Source organism: Mesoplodon densirostris, chromosome 11 (genome assembly GCF_025265405.1).
Source record: "Mesoplodon densirostris isolate mMesDen1 chromosome 11, mMesDen1 primary haplotype, whole genome shotgun sequence".
NCBI classification, from domain to species: Eukaryota; Metazoa; Chordata; class Mammalia; order Artiodactyla; family Ziphiidae; genus Mesoplodon; species Mesoplodon densirostris.
The window spans coordinates 92,324,734-92,342,078 of record NC_082671.1 but is presented as its reverse complement, the minus strand read 5'-3'; the positions used below and the strand labels follow the sequence as shown (position 1 = coordinate 92,342,078).

The window sequence follows — 17,345 nt, the reverse complement described above, 5'->3', positions numbered from 1 at the left end:
TATTTATTTATTTAAAATATCTATGTATTTAAACTGAGGAGCTTCCTAGGGGCAGCATGAACATCTGATTCATCTTCATAGGCCCTGCATCATCTAGCATAGTCTTACACACAGTCAGTGGCCACTAACTGTGGCAGTTTCAATTCATTGCTTTCTGAAGCCTTTTAGGTTCATTCTGGGAGTTTTTAAAAAGAGAAGCAAAGTCATCTTTATGTCAGACACACAGGGACCTGGAGACTTAGAAGACGATATTAGGCCCCTTCAGCCTTATCTTTCCCATTTCTAAGTTTGGACAGTAATTTCTATCTCATTGTTTTGTTGTCAGGACGAAATGAAACCGTGTTGGTGGGTGGGTGTGATTGTGGATGTTTAGTTTAAAATCATTTTTCCTCTCGTCAGTTGTCACTTTTGGCTGTTTTTAAGATACTTACTTGAACCTATCTCCTTTAGTTAGTATGACTTACCTACCATACTCTCAAAATTGCTGTCTCTAATAAACAGTGGGCTAGGAAAACAGGCAAATCATTTTATTACAATTTATTATGAAAAAGTACATAATCTTGGAAAAATTGAATTTGTCATTCAGAGACTTCTTGGCTCATTCTGTGTTTTTCAGCTGTGTTCTTCATAGATAGATTTGACAGCTAAAACGACATGTAGGGAAGGAAATCAAGAGTCTTTTTTGTCCCTGTTAGATATACAGATGGAGATAGAACTATAAGTCTGGAGATAAGGGGAATGGTCAGGACTAGAGATAAAAATTTGAAGTAACAAGCATATAAATGGTACTTAAAACCCTAGAACGGTATAGGATCACAGAGAGCAGAGATTCTTAACATTTAAAGTAGCTTAAAAAAAAAAAGACATTCAGTCTGAAGGCTTTTCTTGCTTAGCCAGAATAAGAATATAAACTATACAATGGTCTTTGACCAGGCAACATGAATGTCATGTTAGACAAACAGTTGATTACGGTCTTTTGTTTGTTTGTTTTGGTGGTTACAAGTTTTTTTTAAAAATCAACTCACAAGATAAAATTTTTGCAAATTGAATTACAGTTTCCATAAACACCTTTATAAGACGAGGGTAGGTTTTTCTCGAGAAACACCGGATTTCTCCAAGGTTTATTTTTGCCTTAAAATCAATGATTTCATTTTTATCTAACTTCAAATCTTTGAAACGAAAATAATCATGGACTTGTAGTTCAACTTTGATGCCATCAAGGTAGAAATGATTTTTAGAGTTTTCAGGAGTTTCCAGACATTTATAAATTTATCTTTTTAAATAAATTGACAAATTTGTGCATAGGAAATAACTGGAAAGCAACACATATGCCTGGGCCATCAGTGTGACAATACTTAACTTCACTGTTGGTGGCTGAAGAATTATTAGGCACAGAGTTGCCTGATATTTGCCAGTCCTCGTTTACATTGAATTAAAGACAGACTGCTAGATTCAGGCTGCTGTTGGTTTGGATAGGGCACTCATAATAGCAAGATTGTTTTTTGAAATTCTGTAGCTTTTTAGTCATTCAAATGTAATTGATTTTTATATCTTGCCTGCTTTCTTACCTTTTTTTTTTCTAATATAGATTTACCTTACCAATAATGCTGTTTCCTCCTAGAATCTTAAACTTTGTAACTTATTTTAAAAATTGCTTAAAAATTGTTTCATTTTATTAGCTGTGTTGTGTAGTTTTTTTGATGCTAAATGCTATCTAATTGCTATCTTTGTTCTTTGAGAAAGCAAGGGTGCCTTACTCTAGTGTCTGTAGTCTTCAGTGATGACAGTATCTCCTTGCCATAGTTCTAGAACCTGATTAGTAGATAGTAATTTGCCTTGTCTTTCATCCTGATGGATAACCTCTTTTCTAAGGTTGGTTGGGGCTCTTTTCAGTAACATTTTAAATACTTATCTGACATAATTTCACTTTTATTTACTTAAACTTTCAGTTTGTTCTTTTCTTAGATTAAATTTTTACTGTATAAATAATTTTTTCAGGTTCTATATACCCTTAGTTTTTTCTGGGTAACTTTCTGATCTCTGTAGTAAATGGTATAGATTTATCTGATGTTAAAAAATAAAAGAGCTTAGATAAACAAGGTCCTATTGTATATAGCACAGGGAACTATATTCGATATCCTGTGATAAACCATAATGGAAAAGAATAGGAAAAAGAATGTGTATATGTATAACTGAGTCACTTTGCTGTACAGCAGTAATTAACACAATGCTGTAATTCAACTATACTTCAATAAAAAAAATTTTTTTTAAAGAGCTGTATAAGAGCAAAAACTCTATATGCTTTTGGTAATGCAATGTATTTCAACCTTGGCTCTACATCAGAATTGCCTCTGAAACTTTTTTAAAACATTTTTGCAATCCTGTTCCTGAAGATTCTATTTTGATCGAGCTGGGTAGGGTAAGGTATCTGAATGTTTCAAAGCTACACAAATATTCTGAATTGCAGCCAGTATTGGGAAGCCTTTTTTCTTCTTCTTTTCTTCTTTTTTTTTTGGCTTGACCGCCTCCTGAGACCCCCATGAGATTCAGCAATATGTCTAAAAATAAGAAATCAACCTCTTTCCCCCAATCCTGTCCCCTAGTTCTCTAACTAAACCCATATGGCATCTAACAGTTTTTGTACAGTGCACACAATTGCCATCCTGAAACATAATTTAGCAAGATCTTAGGACTGTTACTCTCCTCCTAGGGGAATACCTAAAATATATATGCTTGGCCCCTATGTGTCCTGGGAGTTGCAGGCAGAGAACTATTCCACAATTGCAAAATCATCATTGGTGTCACAGGCAAGTAGTAATCATAATTTGAAACCTTGTCATGTCTGTTAGAGATTCATGTTGAGTAAAATTTGTCTAATTTAAGATCTCCCTTCTTTCTATCTTTATTCCAAACCTTTGAAATATTTACTGGGAAGTATATCTTAAACTAGTGTGCAATGAACCCTCATATCCTTTTTATTTAAATTTTATGTTTTTCTATCCCTGAATAAATTTGCTGAGGATTTGATATTAAGACAACCTTTTTGAAAGTTTTAATTAAATTATATGGGAATGTATCATCATTTAAGAGATCTGGGCTACTGCATCTTAAGTAATACTATAGAATCCAGATAACTTGCACTCCAACCACATTCACAAAAATTTTTAAAAACAAAGTCACAAAGTTTTTTTCACAGGCTCTTTGCCCCTATGCCACCATGGATTCATTTTTGTTATTTATAATACTTGAAATAATTCTAGTAATCATGGTGATCCTTTTCACTTGTAAATCCTTTTTGCTTTTGAGTGAATTCCAAAGCTATGTGATTAAGGAAATAGGAGTAAGCCTTAGTATAGGATAGTAAAATATAGTGGGAAAAAAAGATGTAAATTTAATCATTACCTTTATTTCTCCCCTCTCATATCTCAACCCTTCCAGGAGCCATTCAAATAGTTTTTTCATGTCATATGTGTATTTTCTGTTCTTATGGTACTTTATTTAATAATTTTCTAGTGTAGCCTTGCTCATAAGTTATAATAAGTTGTGTTAGAAGAGCTTTATGGAGGAAGCAGGACCTATTGCCTCCTCTTGCATTCTTTTGCTTTAGTGTGTTTGTTTCTAGAAACATGTCTTCTTAGTAGTTTACTTGAATACTATTTAGTGTATTTGCCAACAAATGATTTTTTTTTTAATTTTAGATGATATTGGTGCCCACATGAATGTAGGAAGAACTTATAAAAATTTAAATAGAACCAAAGCAGCTGAAGAATCTTATATGACGGCTAAGTCGCTGATGCCTCAAGTAAGTAGTCATAAATTATTTCTATTGTGTCATGTCTGCTAGATGTCCATATTGAATAGAATTATCCAAATGGAAAATCCTTATCTATTCTTCAATTTGTTGATATTAAAAGTAAGTTGTCCAGTGAACCATCTATTACTGTAAGTGTTATAAAAGATTACATTCACTTTTATAGCTCACTTAATTAAAATTTATAGTCTGTGAAAACCAAATTATGATATTCTGAATTTTAGATATTTTTGATTACAAGTTATTTATGCGTTAAGTGACTTTAAATGAAAAGAATTTTATTTATGTGCAATAAGCACTAAATTCAACATTACTCCTATCAAGAAATAAATGAAGAAAGCAGTGATAAAATGAGTGGATACATCTCTGTTGCCGTCTTGTGCCCATCATTTGCTATAATGTCACAAGTACAAGATTTCTTGGATATCCACAATACAAAGTCAAAGTTAGAAAATCTGATACTGCCCTTGGCCAGCTAGCTGTGTGTAATCTGCAAAGATAGTTTACCCTGGGCTACAGTTTTCTCAATTGTAGTTTATATTAATACTGTATTAATAACAGTAGTAATATTGAAATGATTTGACAGTTTGCTAAATGTTTTAAAAACAGAGTTGGACCACATTAAGAATTATTTCAGTCCTAAGATCCTAAAGTTAAATTGTGTTCAATAAAGATTTTTATCAGATATAATTTATTATGTTCATTGAGAATTTGGGTTCATATATATTATATATAATAACATTTACTTAACCCAAATAATCAGTTAATTAGAGAATTTTATTCCCTAACTCCACCAAACAAGTGAGGGTTTAGTATAGCTCTGAAGTAAAATTAACTACCCTGTTATCACAACCAGGAAATATTTTGCTGACAACATGAAAGCTGACATGGTGTAACAAATACAGTAGACTGAGAGAAAAAATCCAAGTTCTATTCCTGGTCTGACTCAAACATACTAAGGGACCTTAGCCTCTAGAAGTTCTGATTTCTGTGACTTCATAAAATAATACATATATAAAAATCTAACAGTAATCTATTGAGCTGGCATGAATGAAAAAATACAACCTTCACTGCTACTAAACTTTAATTATTTTACTTATATTTTGTGTATACTGCAGATTATTTCACATTTTTATGTATTATTTTAGTATTGCAGTGTATCTTTTTATGTTCTATGTAAATTTTAAATAAAACACTAGGACTGCTTACTTCAGATTTTATTTGGCACTGAACTGTCAAATTCTAAAAACACTTTTTTTTTTTAACAGATTATTCCTGGTAAAAAATATGCAGCCAGAATTGCACCTAACCACTTAAATGTTTACATTAATCTGGCCAACCTGATACGAGCAAATGAGTCCCGACTGGAAGAAGCAGATCAGCTGTACCGACAAGCAATAAGCATGAGACCCGACTTCAAGCAGGCTTACATTAGCAGGTGTTGTAGTTCGCTTTAGGCTTTCACTATAGAAGATTAAAGCTGCATCTGCATATACTTTTAAGCTATTTTGACTAATTTGGCTTTTTTTCTTCTTCTAGTAAATCTTAGCAACCAAGAGCATAGAAATATAGCCTGTTTTAGACTAACAAATTTAATTGATTTGATTTTAAATTGACAAGGGAATCCATAACTGATAATAGCACACTTAGGTTTATTTATACAAAAGGAAGGGTAGGAAAAGCTCCTCTTTAATTTCATTTGCTTCTCATCACCAAATTCATTTTTATTTAAAACAGCTGAAATTTACCTTTTATAATTCTTAATTGTTACAAAATAATTAAGTTATTTTTACAAGAAGTTATTCTTAATTATTATAGAATAATTAAGAAATCATTGTATAATTAAGAAATCATTATATATAAAGTTAATTAAGAAATAATTATATAATATCAAACTCTCAAGAGCTTTCTTAATACTGAGAATAGACTGGTTATTGTTACTACAAGGAAACTTTTTAGTTGCCAGTAAAAAAATTTTTGCAGTACATGTTAGAACTTGATATATTTTCTCATGTAAGTCTTATCATTTGTATTGTACCTGAGGAAAATTTTATGTTAAACTTTGTTTTGCAGCGTGCTCCAGAAACCTAATTATAATTTGTCACATTGTTTATATGGGGAAAATGCATTCAAAATTTAAGTTTTTGAAATAAAATCTGTTCATAGCTGGAAGCTGTCTTTGTTCAGCCTTATCTAGTACTTGCTGAAATTCACTAAGTTTACTGGGGTTGTATCTATAAATAAAACCTGTCATATGTTAATTTATAAAGAATTAATAATCTCTGCATTTTAAAAAATCACATTTTGGACACTTATTCTAGAAATTGGGAATATTAGTAGTTTATTTGATTTCATGCCTATGCTAATACTTCAGGAAAGAGTAGTATTATAATAAAAGTAACTCATTTCAGTACTTAAACTGATTTGCACATATGTAAAAATGACTTTTTTAAGCTCTGTAACAGAAAATGTAACCATATTAGAATAATTTGTAAAATGATTTTCAAACTGTGATCATTAGTTCCAGATGTGTTCCTCAAAAGTATCTACAGGTGGCACTATTGCCCTTCCATCCTACCAGATCGGCTTTTTAAATTCCTTTTTTTTAATGAATGGTCATTTTATAAGAATACATCGAAGAAAACTAAATAATTTTAAGGGGTAAACAATTTCTAATGTTCTGCTTTTTGTATAGTGAGACATTGCTAACAGATTTGAATACTGGAATTTCCTCATCACTACTGTATTTATATTCCTTCTTCAAATGCTGTTACTTCATCGCCTGACAAATTGATCTCCCACTCTAGTTGCTATCATTTTTCTGTTGTAGACTAGTCTGCTGTTTTTCAAGATATATTCAAAGAATATATTTTCTCTGTTCCCCTTTCTTGGATACCTCCCAACATCTTACCCTCTAGCGTCAGGCATGCTTTTTCCTTCTTTAAAAGTATTTGAAAACGTATCAAGCCAAATTTGCTAAACTAATGTGTTCAGGTTTAAGGACAGTTTGTTATTTTTAAAAGAAAATTTTAAGAACCTAAGTTAAAAGGAAAGCTGTGAATATGTGGAGAAGCTTAAAACTTGTGAAAAATAGTATCTATAGACTGACATGGTAATGGAAGTAAAGCTTGTGTTTGATTTTTCCACAGAGGAGAATTGCTTTTAAAAATGAATAAACCTGTCAAAGCAAAAGAAGCATATCTTAAAGCACTAGAGCTGGACAAAAACAATGCAGATCTTTGGTACAACTTGGCGATTGTTCATATTGAACTTAAAGAACCAAATGAAGCCCTAAAAAACTTTAATCATGCTTTAGAACTAAATCCAAAGCATAAGCTAGCATTATTCAATTCTGCTATATTAATGCAAGAATCAGGTATGTTTTTTCAAAATATTTCTATATTTAAACATATTCTAGTTTGAAATATAATAAAACCTAATGTTACCCCCAGCAAACATTTTATGAATGGATGGTTTATATCAAAACTGCATAAATAATTTATAAGAAGAATATTTAAAATACTTGAAGTAAACTTTTTAAGTAATAGCCTTAACATACATGACAATACTAATTGTTAGTTCTTCTGGTATATGTTAAAACTGATTTTTCAGACAGTCTATTAAGCAATACCATATTTATCTATTTTGTCATTTTATTCATGGAAATATATTTAGGTATAAATACCATACTATTCAAATAATCTGAGTTTGTAAAAATTTTTAGGTAATTATTTCTAGAGAGCCAAGAGCATTATATGTTTTAGACAAAATAGTATTCTATTTTCTCTTGATTTCTAAGTCCAAATACTTTTGATATCATTTTGTATCCAGTTTTACTGTTTTCTGAGATGTTATTATAATTTCCTGTATTTTCTATAAATTTAGCAAAACTAAATTATTCATCACAATAAATCAGGATCTTTGATATATTTTAGTACTGCTTCAGAAGGCAATATATATAATTTATAATCTTAATTTTTATGTTTGGAAAAATCTCTGTATTAATTGTTAGATACTTTTATAAAACTTTTGCAAAAATGTAAGAATCATAAAATCATATTTTATAGCTAAAGAGGGCCTTTGAGTTTGTTTTTGCCAGTCATCTGTTTTGTAGATTAGAGAGTCAGGACCAAACAGATGTAATAACTACCCTAACTTTATATGGCTAGGTTAGTAACTAGTCCAAGACAAGAACTTAAGCCTATTGATTTATTTCACATTTTCTTTATTTATCATATTGTCACATAAAAGAATAGCGGAAGATCTTTATGCCTGTTATTCAAAAAAGCTAAGTTTAGGAAACTAATGTTTTTATAAAGTTAGCTAACCTTAGTAATCATGAAAGGTGCCCATTATCTGACACAAGATTGCACCCTGGGGTGTGTAGTTTTAGAAATTGAATTTTTTTGTATTTATTTGCAATAGAAATTATCTCAATAAATATTTGTTTCCTAAAACCTGATTTATATTTATAGTCTTTATATATAATGGTATATTTTTACCTTTGAAAAGTCCTAAAAATTTTTAAATAACATACAAAAAATATCTGATTTAATAAGACTAGAACATTTTGTTTATCCAGTCATAGTTACTATTTACTGAGCATTTTTATATATCTCATGTAATTATTAGAAAATTCAGTAGGTTAACCCAGACAAGTTAATAATTTGTTTAGTGCATAAAGTCATAACATTAACAGAATCAAGATTGAACATATCTTTTTGTTGGCAAATCCCATGCCTCTTCCTCTTAATTCTCTATTCTTCGTATACTCCCAGTTAGAATCTAAACTATCAGGAGATATTTCATCCCTTTTAGTCTGTTTTTTGTTTGTTTGTTTGTTTTTGTGTTTTTTTAATTTATTTTTTATACAGGTTCTTATTAGTTATATCTATTTTATACATATTAGTGTATACATGTCAATCCCATTCTCCCAATTCATACCACAACCACCACCCCCCAACTTGCCCCCCTTGGTGTCCATACATTTTTCTCTACATCTCTGTCTCTATTTCTGCCTTGCAAACCGGTTCATCTGTACCATTTTTCTAGATTCCACATATATGTGTTAATATACGATATTTGTTTTTCTCTTTCTGACTTACTTCACTCTGTATGACAGTCTCTAGGTCCATCCACCTCTCTACAAATGACCTAATTTCATTCCTTTTTATGGCTGAGTAATATTCCATTGTGTATATGTAGCACATCTTCTTTATCCATTTGCCTGTCAATGGGCATTTAGGTTGCTTCCATGACCTGACTATTGTAAATAGTGGTGCAGTGAACATTGGGGCATGTGTGTCTTTTTGAATTATGGTTTTCTCTGGATAAATGCCCAGTAGTGGGATTGCTGGGTCACATGGTAATTCTATTTTTAGTTTTTTAAGGACCCTCCATACTGTTCTCCATAGTGGAATCAATTTACATTCCTACCATCAGTGCAAGAGGGTTCCCTTTTCTGCACACCCTCTCCAGAATTTGTTGTTTGTAGATTTTCTGATGATGCCCATTCTAACCAGTGTGAGATGATACCTCATTGTAGTTTTGATTTGCATTTCTCTAATAATTAGTGATGTTGAGCAGCTTTTCATGTGCCTCTTGGCCATCTGCGTGTCTTCTTTGGAGAGATGTCTATTTAGGTCTTCTGCCCGTTTTTTGATTGGGTTGTTTGTTTTTTTAATATTGAGCTGTTTATATATTTTGGAGATTAATCCTTTGTCTGTTGATTCATTGGCAAATATTTTCTCCCATTCTGAGGGTTGTCTTTTCATTTCATTTATAGTTTCCTTTGCTGAGCGAAAGCTTTTAAGTTTCATCAAGTCCCATTTGTTTATTTTTGGTTTTATTTCCATTACTCTAGGAGGTGGGTCAAAAAAGATCTTGCTGTGATTTATGTCAAAGAGCGTTCTTCCTATGTTTTCCTCTAAGAGTTTTATCGTGTCCGGTCTTACATTTAGGTCTCTAATCCATTTTGAGTTTATTTTTATGTGTGGTGTTAGGGAGTGTTCTAATTTCATTCTTTTATGTGTAGCTGTCCAGTTTTCCCAGCACCACTTATTGAAGAGACTGTCTTTTCGCCATTGTATATCCTTGCCTCCTTTGTCATAGATTAGTTGACCATATATGTGTGGGTTTATCTCTCGGCTTTTATCCTGTTCCACTGATCCATATTTCTGTTTTTGTGACAGTACCATATTGTCTTGATTACTGTAGCTTTGTAGTGTCATCTGAAGTCAGGGAGTCTGATTCCTCCGGCTCCGTTTTTTTCCCTCAAGATTGCTTTGGCTCCCCTTTTAGCTTTTGAGGCACTTTTACTGCTTTGAAGGAAAGGAAATGAGCTGCCATTTCAGTGCTTCATACACGTCTTTCCTATGAAAACTTTGAGATTTTTTCTTTCTGCTTTTTAATTTAGGCACAGCAGTTAATTGTTTTGATGCTGTCTTTTTGTAATCTAGATAAATATTTGCAAGTGGCTTTGTTCCTCAGACTTATTCATTTGCTCATAATATAATTTTTTTTCTTTTTAAATTCTTAGGTGAGGTTAAACTCAGACCTGAAGCTAGAAAACGACTTCTAAGCTATGTAAATGAGGAGCCACTAGATGCTAATGGTTATTTCAATCTGGGAATGCTTGCCATGGATGACAAAAAGGACACTGAAGCAGAGATGTGGATGAAGAAAGCCATAAAATTACAAGCCGATTTCAGAAGTGCTCTGTTTAATCTGGCTCTCCTGTATTCTCAGACTGCAAAGGAATTAATGGCTTTGCCAATCTTGGAAGAGTTACTCAGATACCATCCTGATCATATCAAAGGTCTCATTTTAAAAGGAGACATTCTGATGAATCAAAAGAAAGATATACTTGGAGCAAAAAAATGTTTTGAAAAGATTTTGGAGATGGATCCAAGCAATGTGCAAGGAAAACACAATCTTTGTGTTGTTTATTTTGAAGAGAAGGACTTATTAAAAGCTGAAAGATGCCTGGTTGAAACATTGGCCTTAGCACCACATGAAGAATATATTCAACGCCATTTGAATATAGTCAGAGATAAAATTTCTTCATCTAGTTTTGTAGAACAGCCAGTATTCCCAGCTGGTAAGACTTCAGCTATAGAAGGAGACAGAATTCCAACTGAAAATGAAAAAGAAATCAAAAGTAAACCCAGACCCATACAGATAATAAAACCAAGTGATAATAAAAGTCAGTCGAAATCCAACAAACAGTTAGGAAAAAATACAGACAAAGAAACCCCCCACAAAACAACAAAAGAAATCAAAGAAATTGAGAAGAAAAGAGTTGCTGCTTTAAAAAGACTAGAAGAGATTGAACGTATTTTAAATGGTGAATAACATTACCCTTTATCACGTGACAGTGGTTTCAAAGAACTTCAGTCTATATCATGATTACTTATACTGAGAGCTTTGAAAAATAGCAAGGATACTAACAGTCTATCATAAGCTGCCTCTACGTAGGATCAAAATAAGATTTTCATTAAAGACCCTTTCATTACCCCAGGGTATGTATTATATATGACAGTAGTTTTTAGAGTTTTGGTGACTATAGCAGAAATTACAGGTGGCAAATTTGTATCTTTTCTTATAGAAGGAAGATTCTTTCAGCAGAATAATATTGATTACCCTCAGTTAAAAATAATCTGAGGCCTGAATGGTAATCCCATGGGGGCAAATCCAACATGTGCTGGATTATTCTGTGAATTCATATTTATTAGCTAACTTCATTTTTCCTTTAACTATTGGAATTTGACTATGGATTTGAAAACACTTATTGAACACATTCTTTTTTCTTCAGTAACCTTCTGTTTCCAAGGGACTTTGCACTACAAAAGAATACTGGCTGTCTTTCTTTATGTTGTATTCTTTTTTTGATTTTTAGAAGGAACACCAGACTAAACATTTCAAAATAAGTCATATGACATTGTTAGCTTAAGAATGTATTTTCATAACTGTGTGCTTGTCCTTAACTTCACTCTAAATGGCTATTTTTAATTAGGTAAAGTTTTAAATACATATACGCACACACATTTCAGATGGTGCTCATATATACTGTATTTTCATTTTTTTACGTACTGAGGGTTTCACAGCATGAACCACATAATCATGACTCTTTGACTTTTATTTCCCAAACTATTCCTGTTTATTAGGGTCATAGTCATATTGAGAAGTCCCAGTAACTATAACTTGATTAAACTTTTGAGCTAAAACATAGTAAGTTTCTCTTTCATCTTAGTGTTATCTTTCTAGTGTTACTTGAATTTTAATTTTGTTTCCAAAAACATACCTTAATTATTCTTAGATACCTTAGATACCTAAATTGAGTTCTGTTTAACTGAAGGCAAAACAATGTGACAAAGTTTATTTTTAAACACTAAGTTCTTGATATCTTATGGTGTATATTTTTATTAAATATTTATTTTGACTACTGAGCTTCCACAAAAAATTTAACGCTGTTTTAAGTCCATCAAGTATGGAAAATAAATTGCTATTGCATTTTTCTATACATGCATATATTATGGTTTAACCAAAATTTCATCATTTTTGGCCTGTTGTCCAGCTAGGAAAAAGATAATTAGCCTAGTATATGATTAATAAATTAGTCAGTAGGTTTTAGCAAATTTAAACCTCAAAAAATGTTAGTTTGAAGAGTAGATACAAATCAAATTTATTAAATCTGACTTCTTTCATGAGTTAGAATGCATTTTATAATACCTAATAAAGTTGGCTTTAATTTAAAATGTTAAAGCTCAAGCTATCATCTTGGGATAGTAACGAATTTCTAATTATGTAGCATTTCAAAAACTATATTTCTGTTCCTTTGAAATAATTAATTTCTAATTATGTTTCAAAAACCATATTCCTGTAACTTTTTTCTTAAAGGGATGTTTTATAAATAGGTCATAAGAAACATGATCTGCATTAAAGACCTACTCTTACTAGGTTCTCTGAGGCGCTGTCATAGATTATTATTTTTTTGTTTTTTTTGTTTGTTTGTTTGTTTTTTTGTGGTATGCGGGCCTCTCACTGTTGTGGCCTCTCCCGTTGAGGAGCACAGGCTCCGGACGCGCAGGCTCAACAGCCATGGCTCACGGGCCCAGCCGCTCCGTGGCATGTGGGATCCTCCCAGACCGGGGCACGAACCCGTGTCCCCTGCATCGGCAGGCGGACTCTCAACCACTGCGCCACCAGGGAAGCCCTGTCATAGATTATTTTTTAGGCAATATAAAGCGAGCACTGACACCAGTGGTAGTGCATTTTTGACTCATTAAAGCAATACCTAATTTCAGTTTTTAAATTATAGCTCTGTGACTCCAGATATAAGGTGGAGAATACCTCATATACCATGACTTGAAAAATGAAATTGTTATTGTTGCATTCTCTACATATATCTTGAGAAGAAGTTTGAGTTTGATCTATTCTGTTATAATATCAAGTGAGGATAGTTCAAAAAAGTAGAAGGAAATCTTTTATGACAGCAGACCGTAATAAAAGCTTTGAGTAATAATTTAATAAAATGATGTAACTATTCAAAAGATAAAAGATATATTAATATCCAATGATTTTTATAGAAAAAAGCATTTTCTCCACATTAGCACTTAGAACAGTGCCTATCATGTAGGAAGTGCTCATATTTTGAATAATTTATTTAAATCAAATTCACCCTGAGTAATCAATAACTTTTCCAAATCAGTTGTTTCTCAACCCTCATTTCATACTAGAATCATCTAGACCCCACCCTACAACAATTAAATCTGAATTTCTTATGGGTAGAGCCATACTTCAGTTTTTCCCAAGGCTCTCAGAGTGATTCTAATTTGTAGTCAGGGTTAGGGACCACTGCTCTAAATTCGTTCAAGAAAATCCTCTTATCTCTCCTGTGTTAACTTTTAAATGAGTGACATAATCCAATTAATTTTGATGTTTTAACTTCCATTAAGGAATATGCTCTTCTGATACCTAGTATTTATTCCATCTTAAGTTCCATCAAGCTTGCTTATGTGTGAGGTGATTATTTTTTCTCTTTAAATTCATAATATAAATTTTATTAAAGCTGTTCAGGTGAAAAAGACAATGGATAGTTTTTCCTTTGAAGCTGCCATTTGGGGGAAATGGAGGGTAGGAACATTTTAGCCCAATTCACTAACCTGTGTTTCACAGTGGTGAGCATCTGTAAGTTTGAAAAAGAAAGCTTATCATAGGTTTATGTACTAATAAGGGGATGTAGTTTTAGTTCGTGCTGTTTTACAGAAGAACCTACTCCCTCGGAGGTCTAGGAAAGCTTTGACAATCCCCAAGGGACAATTACGCTACTCCTTCACTCCTCAGAAGGAAGAATTAACTTTTTCTCATATTGCTCTTATATGTGTGTCCTTACTAACATTCAGAATTGGGAATTTTATCTTATAATTATTATTCCAGTAAGTAATTTTATGAAGTTGATGACTTGGAGGATAAAGCAAATATGTTTGCAATTTTGTCTTTACTTTTATGTAGATGTTTGGTATGTGAATTACTCAGTTCTGTTAAAACCTCATGCCTTTCATCTAATTTGAGCTCTCAACTTCATGTTACAGAATGCTTCTTTAAGGATGCTTTAATGAAAAATATTACGAAAATATATAGATTTGTATGTCAGTTTATGCTTCAGAAATCCATATATTTGTCATATTTATTTTTTTAAAAACCTAATTGTCTGCATGACTAAATCATATTTAAAATGAAAATTCAAATATATCTGGTACCTTTGTCTAGAGTTTTATCTGTTGGAAGATGTCAGCCATCCATGTTAAGTTTTCATAAAATAGTTGATAATTGTGTTCATTTTATATTACTGTGGTGTCTGTGTGTACCATATTTCTAAATATTCAGTATTAAATTGATACTTTTTAAAACCTTATCCTGAATTGCCTTTTAGTGTTAAAATGAAAAATATAATAGCATATCAAGAAATTTCTGCCCCCACAAAGAAAGAAGAGCTGGCTGGTAGTTTTATAAGCAATGACCTGAGAAAGATACATGTTAACTTAGTTCCTAACAGTGATACATTTCCAACCCAGAGTGACAGAAAGTCAGTTAAGAAAATGAGACAAACTCAAATGTGAAATTTTATATACATACACAGTTGGAAGTCAGTGTAGTGAAATAATTAGGAGTTTAAGTTATAAACCTACCTGGATTCACATACTGGTACCACCCTTGCTAGTATAACTTAGGGGAAGTTGTTTAACCTATATGTCCTCAGTTTCCCCATCTGCAGGTTGGGGAAAATACTTTCCTCATAAAGTTATTAAAAGGGGATATATATATATATATATATATATATGTGTGTGTGTGTGTGTGTGTGTGTAACATGTATGTTACATATTTATGTATATGTATTATAATGGATATATATCTCCTATTATAACAAATTGGCAAGTATCTTTTTTTCTTTTAAAAATTTATTTATTTTTATACAGCAGGTTCTTATTAGTTATCCATTTTATACATATTAGTGTATATATGTCAATCCCAATTGCCCAATTCATCCCACTGCCACCACCCCCTAACCCCCGCTTTCCCCCCTTGGTGTCCATACGTTTGTTCTCTGCATCTGTGTCTCAATTTCTGCCCTGCAAACTGGTTCATCTGTACCATTTTTCTAGGTTCCACATATATGCATTAATATACGATATTTGTTTTTCTCTGACTTACTTCACTCTGTATAACAGTCTCTAGATCCATCCACGTCTCTACAAATGACCCAATTTCGTTCCTTTTTATGGCTGAGTAATATTCCATTGTATATATGTACCACATCTTCTTTTTTTGGCAAGTATCTTTATAAATAGTGCATGTTCAGCCATGCACGCCATAAATAGCCTTTACCGAAAGTTTTGACCACAACCATAATTAACGTTACTCAGTGAATTGTGATTTTTTTTAAGCCATGAAAATTATTTGATGTGATTGGCTTAATTCTTTTTATGTGTCTCCAAGAACAAACAGTTTTAACAGCTGTAACCAGTGCTACTGATGGATCCATCCAATATTGTCTTTATTATATTTGATTATAGTTTGATGGTATTGCATTGTCATACTAGAAAAGCTAAAGAAACAAAATATTTTTAGTTTTGCTGAAGACTAGCCTTATTTATGGACAGCTTTCCAACAAGCAATTATTAACTTTTATCAGGTATCAATGTCTGTTTCAGGAACATGACAGTATGTTTACATGTCAAGTTTTGTTTAATTCTATGACATTTCTAAATTGGTTTGTTTAAACAAATTCAGCAAATGGAAATATGTTATATATTTATATTAAATATATTAATAGATTTAAATTGTTAGTTATTGGCACATAGTAAATAATAGATGCTAGTTATTAGTGTAATTGCAAGATTTGGGCTTGCATTTGGTGTATATTATTTGATTTATATATGTGTTAGCATAAGTAATGTCAATGATGGTCATGATAGCAAACAAATTATGAGAAATATAATAATGAATGCTTGTCCCATAGGCATCAGGTACATAAATAACCTAAAATAATACATATTTATTAAATATTAAGTGTATAAATTTATTTAATAAATTATTAAAATGCACAAATAAGAATTCAAACTAAGACCTTAAAATTGTACTACCTCACTGTTTCTCTTCACTGCCATTAGGAGGTAGCATAAGATGAAATATTAACACCTAAATGTCTCTGAAGACTTGATACTTTTCTTGATGAATTCTGTGACTATAGTAATGGATAGCATATTTCCCATTAAGTAGCATATATATTCTGTAAGAACCTGTTACCTTCATGTTTCTGCCTTGAGCGGAATATCCCTTACCAAACCATTCTACTTTGCCCTTTCTTAAAGACTTACATGGTTAAAACTCAGTCTTCTTTACTCCTTCTTTGCCCTGTGGCTTTAGTTTCTGATATTAGGAGCATAGTCTGATTAAATTAATCCTTACTAAAGTATGGGTGATGGGTGGCCATCTCAACAGTTAATTCAAGTGAAGCTCTTGCTTTGTAAAGTTGCGGGCAGTGTAGTAGGATCTATTTGAGGAATATGGAGTTTCTCCCCCATTCTTCCTAAGAATTGAGGGAGAATTCTGCATAGAATTGAAAGAGGCCACAAAAAAGATCTATAACCACAGCAAGGCCACTCCTGACCAGAGTCCTGTTTTTGATGGGCTCTGGCAGGTGACTGCGCCTTGGAAGTAGAATCAGCATAACTGGGCTGTCAGCAGAATTGCATCTACACCTAATAGCGATATCTGTAAAATTAATTCCTGGGCAGTAGGTATAGTGTGTACATTTAAACTGGTCCCTTTATATGACACCATTTCCTTAGGTAGATCTACAGTGTCATTTGCAGGCTTTTTCTCTGCTTATACCTTAAAATCTAGTGTTCTCTCTCCCACCCTTTCTTCCCCCTCTTCTTGGAGCAATGGTTTTAGCTATATGTGATTCCAAATATCCAGCCCAGATTTTCTCTACGCCCCTGACCTATGAGCCCAGTGGTCTACTGAACAT

At 32.3% G+C, this 17,345-nt stretch overlaps 1 protein-coding gene across 5 annotated transcripts in view; it reads left to right on the top strand.

Annotated features, from left to right (window-relative positions):
- The window catches only part of TMTC3 (transmembrane O-mannosyltransferase targeting cadherins 3), a 63,415-nt gene extending 48,724 nt beyond the window's left edge, over nucleotides 1–14,691 (top strand). For all 5 annotated transcript variants that reach the window (XM_060112842.1, XM_060112839.1, XM_060112838.1 and 2 more), the window contains 4 exons: nucleotides 3,699–3,802; nucleotides 5,080–5,249; nucleotides 6,961–7,187; nucleotides 10,350–14,691. In XM_060112842.1, coding sequence (XP_059968825.1) covers nucleotides 3,699–3,802; nucleotides 5,080–5,249; nucleotides 6,961–7,187; nucleotides 10,350–11,164 — 1,316 coding nt within the window. In that variant the 3' untranslated portion in view covers nucleotides 11,165–14,691. The remainder of the gene's footprint in view (nucleotides 1–3,698; nucleotides 3,803–5,079; nucleotides 5,250–6,960; nucleotides 7,188–10,349) is intronic.
- The last annotated feature ends 2,654 nt before the right edge of the window (nucleotides 14,692–17,345 follow it).